The sequence below is a fragment of the Chelonia mydas genome, chromosome 18 (assembly GCF_015237465.2).
Source record: "Chelonia mydas isolate rCheMyd1 chromosome 18, rCheMyd1.pri.v2, whole genome shotgun sequence".
Lineage (NCBI taxonomy): Eukaryota > Metazoa > Chordata > Testudines > Cheloniidae > Chelonia > Chelonia mydas.
Window position 1 is genome coordinate 10,726,944 of NC_051258.2, and position 12,072 is coordinate 10,739,015.

At 36.0% G+C, this 12,072-nt stretch overlaps 1 protein-coding gene across 13 annotated transcripts in view; it reads right to left on the reverse strand.

Annotated features, from left to right (window-relative positions):
• Positions 1-12,072, reverse strand: part of VPS13D (vacuolar protein sorting 13 homolog D) — a 199,207-nt gene that overhangs the window by 154,552 nt on the left and 32,583 nt on the right. For 10 of the 13 annotated variants that reach the window (XR_006286399.1, XR_006286398.1, XR_006286400.1 and 7 more), the window contains exons 22-28: positions 11,517-11,607; positions 10,102-10,228; positions 8,430-8,610; positions 6,462-6,644; positions 3,090-3,321; positions 1,719-1,929; positions 152-323 (exon numbers count right to left, since the gene is read on the reverse strand). Coding sequence is in view for 10 of the 13 variants with exons in the window: in XM_043531476.1 (XP_043387411.1) it covers positions 152-323; positions 1,719-1,929; positions 3,090-3,321; positions 6,462-6,644; positions 8,430-8,610; positions 10,102-10,228; positions 11,517-11,607 (1,197 nt within the window). In the remaining 3 variants the exon portion in view is untranslated. The remainder of the gene's footprint in view (positions 1-151; positions 324-1,718; positions 1,930-3,089; positions 3,322-6,461; positions 6,645-8,429; positions 8,611-10,101; positions 10,229-11,516; positions 11,608-12,072) is intronic. The other 3 variants (XM_037881403.2, XM_043531478.1, XM_043531479.1) reach the window with 1 other exon arrangement.

Sequence of the window (12,072 nt, forward strand, 5' to 3'; positions counted from 1 at the left end):
AACACATTCAAACAAATAGAGAGCTTCACAACCTCCATTGTTCTTCAACTAAAATTTTTACCTACCAGTGAAACAGTGTCTTTTAACAAACTCTAGACAGAACTTTTTTGCGCCTGTTTTTAAACCTAATAGAACTCAAAGTTTCTCTCACATGAATTCTTGGATCCTGCAGATCATAAGGTCGCATAAACTCTTCTACAGGTTCCCCAAGGTTATTCTCCAATAGTCCTCGAATCAGTTTATATTTACTCAGATCCAGAGAGCAATGGACTGATGACAGATTGCCATGAATTGATATGTCTGGAACTATATGACTCATCTCCCTACAAAAGAGAAAGAATCAACGTCATAAAACCTTCAGTTGAAATGCCTACTGCTGGGGAAAAATAAACAAAAAGAAAACAGTTCCACAGAAAGAGTTCCACCTCCCTGACTGAACTGCAGCATCTCTCATCCAGCTATGGGTTTCAATGGTATATGAGAAGATGGCAGATATTCTTCCATCTAAGACATATCACCAATTTAAGTGATAAATCATAGACTCATTATTGTGTTTAAGTGTTTTAAGGTAAAATTTTCAAAAGCACCCAAAGGACTTAAGTGCTGAAGTCTCATTGAAAGTCAATGGGTCTGACTGAAGCACCTAAGTCACTTAAGTGACTTTGGTAATTTTTAGGCTTAAAGTAAAATTTTCAAAGTTCTTGATTACTTTCTAGATAAATATAAAATAATTAAAAGAATTATAGACATTCAAGAAAATGCTTAAAGCATTTTTTTTTAAAACACTTATTAAAAAACCCAACATGTTAAGGCTTAATACTACCCCCCCTCCTCACCTTCAAGTGTTTAGTACTTTGCACATTGGCCCGCTTCCATGGTTTGGGGGGTGGGGGGATTTGCTAAGAGCCTTGTGCCTGTAAGAATGGGTTTCTGACCATCAGATGATTGGAGCTGAGTGAGGATTCTTGTTTGGAATAATTCCTAATTGGCCCTGCCTCTCCACTGCTGGGAGGTTTCTTTGAAATATCCTCTAACTCCTTCCACTCACGCTTAGAACCAGCTGATGGAAAGCAGAGTGCACTGGAAGAATAGGCCTGGAGAAACAAATAGGAGGTCAAAGTGGAACCGGGGGGGCGGATGGGGGGGGGTAATTAAAACCACTTCTGCAGTAGGAAGGAAAATTAGTTAAGAGGGAAGTGGAGTTTCCACTGATGGGGAAAGGAGAGGGGGAAAAACAGGAGAGGAGTGGGAGAAGGGTTTACTGGGCAAGTTAGAAACTTCAGCGAAAGACAATATAACTCAGCCTAAGAGCTCTTAAGTGGAGCATGGAGCCTTTTCTGAGCAGTGGCCTGTTTTTCAGAGATACTAAGCATTCAACTATTCCAACTGAAGTCAGTGCCAGATAAAGGTACTCTGCACCTCTGAAAATCAAGGAACATACTTAGGTTGTTCAATATGAATGTAAGTATTTAATCCTAGGCACCTAAATTTGATTTTTTTTTGTCCTTATTTTCAAATATATGTCAAAACTATAGTGTGAAGTGTTTCTTATCATATTTACTTACAAACTGCTGGGCTGTGTAACATGGGTAACAATATTTCAAAATATCAGTAAAAATAAGGGGGAAATCTAAACTATATAATCTGTTGTGGGGTTAACAATATATATTAAACCACAGTATATAGAGTAAGAAATTATCCAGATAACTATAACTCACTTGTCTAAGTTTCTCTCTACTTGCAGCTTCAATCCAAAAGGTTCTGTTAGGAGACTTCCTCCTGTCTGCCTGACAAAGTAGGAAGGGAAGGTCAGATCTGCACCGGTGTCCTCCATAGCCTTAGAATACTCTCTAGAGTATCTCTCTGCAGCAAAGATGTCCATGTTCTGCAGATCAACCACAATGCAGTCTAACAGGCAGATATGATCCTCTGTAAGAGTACACAAGATTCATATATCAAGCAAGATTAAAACATTTTGAACTAATGAAACCACTTACTTTACTGCAGAAGAAAGTTGACTTTATTATGGAAATAATTCTGTTCTGTTTATGCTGCTGCATCCAACACCGTAGCATTTGATGCACATAAGCATTAACTCATAGATATTATACCATGAATTCCTCAATTACATGGGTGCAGAATGTGTCATGGAATCCACTTCATGCAGCAAAATTGTGCACCAGAATTTAACTTTCATGTTTAGGCAAAAGTTATGTTTCTAATCCTTGTGAGTGCAAACATAACCTTAAAAACATGAATCATGTAGTAACATCTTTGAGTTTCCAGACAGAATGGGGGAGGGGGAAGGGAATTGTGAACTTCCCCACTCTTCTCAATGAGTTGTTAATTCTGAAACCTAAAAACAAACGTACAAATCTCAACATTGTTAATTTTATCACTGCTGATCATTTAAAGCCCAACCTAATTCCCGCTGAAGACAACAGAAATGCTTCCATTGACTTCAGTGGGAGTTGGATTGGACACCGTTAACTAACTCATGCCCACCAATCTAAACTGTTTATTACTCATTCCTAGAAACCAAAATCCCAAATGTCCACTATTCTGCCGCCCAAACCTTCAGCTTCCTCTATAATGCAGTTATGTCCTGCCAATACGAAAATCTGTGGCCTGAAAATATGGGAGGGCATACAATAACTTGAATATCAAAACAAACAACATAGGACCTAAAGTACTGGACACATTTTTAGTTTTCATATTTCATTAAAATCTCATTTTTTTAAATCTTAAATGAAACCTTCAATTCTGAAGTACAACTCTGTGGGCAAGCAGTGGATAGGGAAATCTATCTAGGTTTTTTTCACCATGGCACTCAAATGCCTTTCCTCTTCTGTTCCCAGGCTTCTGTTATCAATGATATTATGCTACAGTGAAATGAAACTTAATTACAAACTGTACAAAGAGGAAGGACAGACATTCCTACACCCTTCACATGAGCAGTAGCAGACAGAAAGGTCAACCCTAAAATCATGAAGTAACCATGCCATATAAGGTATCTCCTAAACTAAAATGAATAATTGATATTAAAAGGAGGAAGAGTTAAGTAGGCCGTTCTATTATCTCTCACGTACCTGGACTGTGAGGGATTTGTGCAACAGGTGATTTTGGTGTGTGTCCTTGCTGCTTAGTCAATGTACTCAGTCCAGACTCACTTTTCAGATTCATAATATTGGTTCCAGAAGATGATTTCATGAATAACCCTTCTTTCAGGCTCATGACCCCCTTCGATTCATCTGCACTTGTTGTTTTCTTTACGCTGTGTTTTGGGGTTCCCAGTGGTGAAGAAAATGGAACAGAACCCTGCTAAGGAAAGGAATACAGTGAGTTACAACAGAGATTGGACTTCTAATTTTAAAAGAGATTAATACATGAAGTATTCATGAAGTAATTTTCTAAAAAGTATAAAGGGTGGAAGCTGTGATATAACCACTAACCATAAACAAAGTCATCTATTTGAAAAACAAAGTGTCACTCAGAATTGTGGCCCACCTTAAATATTATAAACAGTTCCAAAATGAAGTCATATGATCACATGAGCTCTTTGCCCCTGCTTTTAAAAAACCTCAACAATTTTTCACTAGAACAAGATTTACAGTATAATACATTTAGAAAAATAGGAGTAAAAAATCTACACAGATATTAATGTTTTTTAAAGTTTCAGAAAAATATTTCATTAAAATTATTAAGGGGGGTGCATTTTGGATATTTCTGATATAGCTGGAAGGATCAGATTGCATACATCTTATGATCAGTTTTGTGCTAATTATTTTCAGGCCTTTGAGCACTTGGGTAAAATGATGACTGCTGTAGAGTCAAAGATTTTGTTTTGTTTTCTTTTTTGTTTTTTTCTTTTTTTTACAGCATAGTAACTACTCTTCATAATCATATTCCTCAGATGAGGAATACTGTGAACAGCAAATTACTACAAAAATCATAATTTACTCATTCATTTATAGAAACGTTTAAAATGGTGCCTTTCTATATGCTCTAGGCACCTTGACATGACAAAAATGCATCTTAAGTGCAGCAAAACAATTTAAGATAACTCCCCACTAATAAACACCTTCAAAACCCAAATCTCTTTGCCTCGGAATAATTTCCCATCTTTACAATTACAATTCCCCAGAAAGAAGAGGAGCTTTGTTTATGTTTGTGTTTAGTATTATACCTTTTCTGCTTCACTCAGATTGTAAAAGTTTCATGCACTAGAGTTTTCCATCTTCAAAAGTCAAAATCTAACATCAGAGGGCTGCAAGGGACCTTACTAGTTCAAACCTACATGAAAGGTTGGTTGGTTGTTTTTTAATTTATCTGGGTTTTCTGAACAGTGGGAAATGAACTAAAAATATGTTAATGTTATGGGGTCTATTTCCCCCATTTAATGCTTCAATAGCTCTCACTTAACACTACTGGGGGTTACATACCTTCTGTATACCCCAAATCCAATTCAAAGTTATTTTGTAGGTCTGGGGTTTTGTTTTGTTTTTTTTTTTTAAAAAAACACACCTCTTAGATTTAACTACATTTCATCTGCCTGAGCTAATTACCACCTATTTTCCCCATTTGCTTCAGCAGTCTTGGATTTCTCACTTTCCTGCCCCTACAGTGCTACTACTAGAATTTGCTCTTTCACTTTTGCACCGTATTTGAGACGTTACAGAATGCTACCCCTCTCATAAGCCATTAAGTAATTTTCGTATCTTTAAATTTTCCCTCAAAACCTTCCTTTTAGCTCTAAATTAGGAATTTTTCTAGCTATAAAGGTTAAGGCATTTTTGGACAGGATTCTTCATATGCAACTTTCATCATATCCCTAATTAATAAAAAAAGTTAAAGAAAGAACATGCAATCGAAAAATCACATCACATCACCCATGAATCCACAAAGTTATGTAAAAAAAATCCAAATATGGTCATCTTCAGGCATGTGAGAAAAACTTAAAGGAGAAATAAGTGTAACACCACTGCAAAATAAACTCAAATCCAATCCTTATGGAATTCTACAAAATCACTGAAACAAAAGAAATGCGCCTTTTTTAATATATAAACTAACTAATAAGTGCTGAATTCCACAATGATCTTTTTTCTTTAAATGAACACCTAACACCTCTGCAAAGATGTATTAGTACCTCACGTAAAATGGGATCCTCATATGCACTGCTTTGCAAAATCAAATCCTCAAAAACAAATGAGGGGCAGGGGAAAAAAATTTCAATTAAAGACCCCAAATGATACACACATCTTCTATTATTCAACCTTTATTAATACAACTGCTTATGCAAAGGGTTAAAGTGATTGATAGTCACACAGCTTCTCCTGAATCCCCAAATATTAATGTAAATCCCATTTTAATCTGTTAATGTAGCAACATTGCAGTGTGTCATTTCACCATTAGAATTCCATTATCACCTTGTAGTAGACACACCTCACATTCCCTGCTGGCCATCTCAGCCACAGTTGGGGGAAGAAATGAGGATAAAGGATCAGAGGCACCAAGCATCCCGACAGCAAGGGATCTGTCTCAGTTTGCTACAAGTCCACTGTCCAAACCAGTGGAACAACATTTTTGAACATCAGTAGAAGGGGGAAGTGTGTTTGACACCGGCTACCAACAGTTCATTTTTATGCTGCAATCACAGTCTGTCAGCCCTTTTCCATTTTCTCCTGCCAAATGCTGCTTTCTGTAAGTAACTGATCCCAAACAACCTACTTCGGAGGTAGAGATGGAATAGGAGGGTTCCACATACATTCCCTCACACAAAAATTACATTGATGCCCTTCTCAATATCAGTCTCGCTTAATTTTGCTCCCCACCAAAGAACATATGCTTGGCTTTGTTAAGGGAGACGGGGAGGAAGGAGAAAATACATCACACCACTTCTGCTCTCAAAATCCTGGCTTATCAAGCATATTATAAGTTATTCTTGGAGATCTAGCCCTACTTGTCTCTACTGACCTCATGGGAATTTTTTCTGACTTATGATGGCTGGCTCAGATCCTGACATTAATGACTAACTATTGGAAGAGGACTGGCAGCCGCGCAAAGGAGCTGAAGGACTTTTTGCTCATCTCATTCAATATTCTGACACAATTAATTTTATTAGCCGCAAAATAGCTAAGATTGTAACGCAAAATAATATAGAAAAAGAAAACTTGATGGAGATGGGAAAAACTTGTTGGAGGTGGGAACCAGAGCTCAAAGTCATTACACTGACCTTCAAAAGAAAAACATGCGGTCAATTAAAGTACTGTTTTCCATTTTATCCTCTAGAGCGTGTTGTGATGTAATAGTCTGTGGGTATGGAGAACTAAAGAAAATTCTCTTGAAACTTCAAAGGGCCTTTCCACATTTAGATAGAGAGCTAAGATTGATGCATTAAAAAAACCACATCAATAGCAGATATTCTTTCAATTCAGAAAGATAATACACAAAATTGTTCTTACCTTGTCTTTTAACGAGAAGGTACCTGGGCTGCCTGCAAAAAGAAACTTGTTCTTGACTTTTAGTTTCCCAAGATTAGCCACAATAAGATAGTTAGACTTGGAGCTTTCGGGGATGAGCAGGACAGGAGCACCAGCTTCAATGTCAAGAAAAACTCGGGAGGTTCGCTGCGCCTGATCTCTCACCTGGTGGAATAAACATCCAATTTAAAATATACTTTCAAGTGCCACAGAATAATTTACCAGGATGCAATCATTTTTGGTAATCCTGGAATACGACTAGGCATTTATGTAATCTCTCTTTATATAACCTTTTTAAAGGTAAGATTTATTTTCTACTGCTTCTAGCATCTAATATGAAATAGCTTCCTCTTATGATGTTTCTTGACCGTTATATTATTAAAATACATTCAGAGGTAGTCCAATTAAAAAATGGCTAGTTTACTGACAAATGCTGATAACAGCTAACATTTATATTAATTTAAGACCAAATAACTATATACAGATGGACAGAAATCTGAGAAACTATAAATTTTCTCCCCACCTACAATAGTGAATTCTTGTTTAAACTATAGAGAAACAGATGACTGGTTTGGAAAGAAAGGGCTGTGACAAACACTGAAAACAAGCCAGAAGTCATGTGGAAGACAAGAGTAAAGCATAAAACATTTTACTGTCCCAGCCAAACTCACGTATGTATTCATATGGTACACTAAAGTAAAATTGAACTATATAAAAAACATCTAAATTTCAGTTTAGCTACAAATTGTTGTTCACAGTCATCCCAGATTGAAAGGAAGTAAATAATCACGTCGGTAAATCATTATAGTTGACAACACTTTTCATCAGCTCTTTATTAGTGAAAGCAGATTAGGCTGAAATTTGATCAGCAAATGAAAGAGTTTTTACCGGTCTACTTCAAATCAGCCTATTTAAACCAACTAGAATTAAGGATTCCAGAAAGAATCAGGCATTCTTTGCAACACACAGAAGTACCAATCTAAATTCAGAAAACAGGGAATCTGAGCCAGCATTTACTGTTTCACCTTCAGAGTTTACCCTTACAGTCAGACAAAAGCACACTATAATCAATCCCCTTCCTCAGAGGCCAGTGAAAAACAAATTAACCATATGTAATATCTCTTCATTTCCTGACACAAATAAATGTATAAAAGTGCCAAATAAGAAGCCATTAGAAATTCTTTATAAAAGTCCAAAATTCTCATATATTTTTCATAATCAAAAGAAGATGTGCTATGAAAATGGCTGTTGTTTCTTCCAACAGAACTCCAAGATGTTTGTATATTTTCAGAGTATTAGTCCATTACATTTCTGAAAAAATATTTATTACTAAAATAATATTCAATCATCTAGTATAAGATGAGATCCAGATACAGTAAGGATTAACTTTCATTGGTTAGAGTGAGAACAATTTAGGATTTCATATGTTACAAATTGAAAAGATCAATTAGATCATCAAACCCATTCCCCTGTAAAGCTGGGATACAGTTTCCTGATAAATTCACCAAGTAGAATTTCCACAAGATATGGATGATTTTATTTATCATAATACAGGTGCGACACACAAGATAGCTGGTAACAGACTGATTGATCTTTATTTCTTGGTCCCAGTCACACAATATGGGTCAAGACTGCAACAGGTTATATGCCATCATATCACAGGGATTAGCAACCACTAACATGCCTGACTAATGTACACTGCCACATGCCCATTTAAAATGGAATTTTGGAGGGGGAAATCAGAAATGGTTTCCAGTAAATTAGATCCCTCATAACATCTAATATGTTAACAGTGTTATGCATCTCCTGCAATCCTTGGAAATCAGATCTCATTACAGCCTAATACTTCTCAAGTTACTATGAGGTGATCCGGTAAAACAAAGTGCATGCTGTATTTCAACGGCAAGGAATGTCTACACTGTACTAAGAATGAATGTTAAAAAAACATACTGTTTGTCCTTCAATTGCTGCTCTCTGGCGCCCTAGGACATCCTGAAGCTGAGTGAAATGTTGAATGAAAGACACCACCTCCGCCTGAAAGCGCTGAGTATGCACGTACTGAACTGATGCCATCCGCAAGCTGACACGAATATCACACTCTCTTTGTAGCAAAGGATCAGGTTGCCCATATCTGTGATAAAAAATAAAATATTAAGATCATACAAAAATTAAAAACTCCTACATTTTTAAATTCACCCACAATTGAGCAGCAACATTTGCAAATTTTTGTTTCAATGAAGTGACAATTTTAACTTTAACAGTACCTTACATTTGCACAATTAAAAAATGAACTTAGAGCACAATTTGAAAGAATAAATTCTTAACTAAATCGTAACTTATTTTGCAGGTATAAATATCACTGTAATTAAATTAAGCTAGTAAAAAAAAAATGAAATTCTGAGTTTTGATTGCTACTCTATCTTTAACTTAGTAGGTCATGCCTACATTCAACAGATATCCAGAACCATGATATTTTATCTCTCAAATACAGTATTATGTGTTTCAATACTTAAGCCATAAGTGACAGTAAAAAAAGAGAAGAACATTCAACTCTGAATTTCAATGTGTTCTGTTGGTTTAAGTTAATCTTAATGCTGTCTGAACAATTTTTAAATCTACTTATTTTCTAATGACAGAATATGAAGAAAAGATATTTAAAACTGAAACATCCGAAAACATAGCACAAAATGGCATTTACACTGAGCACAACAGCTTTAGGAAGTACATAATATTGAAAAAGTCGAAGTCTAAAATGTAAGTGAGACCAGTGGAAACGAACTTACTGCAGTTCACAAACAGTACCAGAGGTATAATTTATACTGAATGGGAAGTTTTGAGGACACAAAAAAACCCAAATGTCATTAGAATAGTTCAGATTTTTATCATAACACTAGCTGATCCCCCTGAAGAGTCAAGGCCTGCTGGAATTGTGACACTGAAGGAGGTCCCCTCTCTCCCATATATCTTCCCTCCTCACTTGTATATGCTCTGTAGCCTGCCACTACAAAAATATTCCATCCTTTAGAGGGCACCACACATACAGCCCTAGGCTAAACCTAAAGAGGACCATGGGGTTGCCTGTATATACTTTTCATGGGTCTGATGCGGAGTTCCTTAAAATGAGAATTTTGCCCAGTATGTCAATGGGAACTTTGTTTTTGTAAAGAACTCATGATGCGGTCTAGTGTGTTTATCTACACAACGTGCTGCTTTCTGAAGTTTTAAAGTTAACTTTTGCTCTAATAATAATAATAATAATAATAAAATCTTTGTTTAACATTAGTTGTATCAAATGACAAAACTATTCAGTTTAAAAAAACAAGTTCTATTTTATTTAGGGAAAGGTCAAAATTCTTTGTTTTTCAAATCACGCTTGACAGAACCATAAGCAACATTTAAAAAAAATTCCTTCGCTGCTGTGTGTTGACAGACACCCAGCATCAATTAAAATTTCCAGTCAAACCCCCTAAAAAAAGTTTGCAACAGATACATGAGTACATTTTTAACATCACAGGCTTTCAAGATAGAGCACTTTATAAACTGAACATTCAAATGTTTTTTGATGTTTTGTTTTAATAACCCGCTAAACATTGTGCAACAAGAAAAATGTTCCATTTCATACTTGTAAATTTGGAAAATGAGTGCCTCTTCACCACTTGTAGTGAAACGTTCTCTGTAAAACTCTCCATGAGAGGTAAGATCACTTAGGGACAGGCTTCCAATGCTTCCCTGTAGGGCTAAATCTCCATCTAAAAAACAAAAGAAAGACCATTTATTATTTATCTTAGAGGATATTAATATTAATTAACTCTCTGTAGTAAATCCCTTGTTACTGTATAACAGGCTTACCTTTACTGGGATAACCTAGACCTTTAACAGATTATTGAACAAAAGAGATGGGAAAACACAAAATCTCACATTCCAAAATCAAAGCAAATCACTCCTACAAGTAACAAAAAGATTGTACTAATCTAAACAATTTATGTTGCCAAAAATAAGGTTTGCATATGTAGTCTAATAATTACATTTCAACCCCATGCCTAAAAATTGAGATGTATATACATTCTGAAAACTAAACATTTTATAGATTTGAAAAAGATCTCTCTCATTGAGAAAATCAGTCACTTTTTATAAAACAGAACAAAAAAGGTTTCAAAAACTAAACAGATTTAGATCTTAGCTGATCTCAGCACCAAGAATTAAGCGTTCAGCATGCTACAAGTGATGCAAAAGTTCCAAAAAGAGGTTGTGAGATTAATCCTCCAAACCTAGCACCCAATGCTGCATAAAGTGCTGGAAGTTAACTTTAAAATATGACAATACACATGTCTGGATGGGGTTAATTTATAAGACTAGAAAAGAACGGCTGCAAGACTGTTTAAAGCAGAATAGTTGTGCACAACAACCATCTTTCATTTCTATAAAGGTTTATAAAAAAAACTAGACTGGCAGGATATAAATTGTCATTTACAGAAAACGAACCGATTCTATACACTTGTGGAACCTCCAACTACTGGGAGTTACTTAATCTCTAAACCCCTTGATTTGAAACACTAAGCCCTACAGTTTTCAGTCTTAGGAGGGTATTCCTATTTCAGTGTTTGCAGGGAACACCGTTTGACACAGGACAAGTCATGTGTGGAAAAACACTGAAAGCTACCTGATGCAATGATTTAATCAATACCAATTAACCACTGAAAGTCTGCATTAAAATTTGCCTGACCTAACAAGCAAAAACAAGCTCCCAGTAAAGGAAAACCAGTTCAAGACACTATTCCAACACAAAAAGAAAAGGAGTACTTGTGGCACCTTTGAGACTAACAAATTTATTTGAGCATAAGCTTTCGTGAGCTACAGCTCACTTCGAAAGCTTATGCTCAAATAAATTTGATAGTCTCTAAGGTGCCACAAGTACTCCTTTTCTTTTTGCGAATACAGACTAACACAGCTGCTACTCTGAAACCTATTCCAATGCAGTGATTCCTCTCATTCTAAATTGTATGCATTTTTAAAATGTTAACTACCACCTATACTCACCAATCATTTCCAGATACGTGACAAGTTTTGACACATTAGCTTTAGCTAGCTCACTGGTCGTCTGATTCAACACTAAGGATAGGGAATGAACCTGGTCAAGCAAAAAGAAACAGATTAGTGGTATGTAATATGATCACATAACTGGAATCAACTCTGAACTGATCTAAAGAAGTGTTCTCTCTGTTACTGAAAACAAAACCTCAATTTTAAAAGTGAGAACTTTTGCCTTTAACACCCATATCATCCCCTTCACAACCTCCACACAACAAGACTATCTTCCTCGCCTGTCTTTCTGATGATCTAAGCCCCGTCTTGGAATCCCGCATTGTCACTCATTTCTCCATTGCATAAAGTTCAAGGTTTTTGTCCTTACTCTCAAGGTCCTTCACAACTCTGCCCATCCTTCCACAACTGCTAGTCTCTTACTGCATTGTTCACTCTTCAAACAACAGTCTTAACCACCCATTTTTCCATTTCTCCCACAGCTGCCTTTACACTTTCCTCCATTATACCCATTATACATTTAACGTCCAACTGAACTAATCTCTAAGTCCAC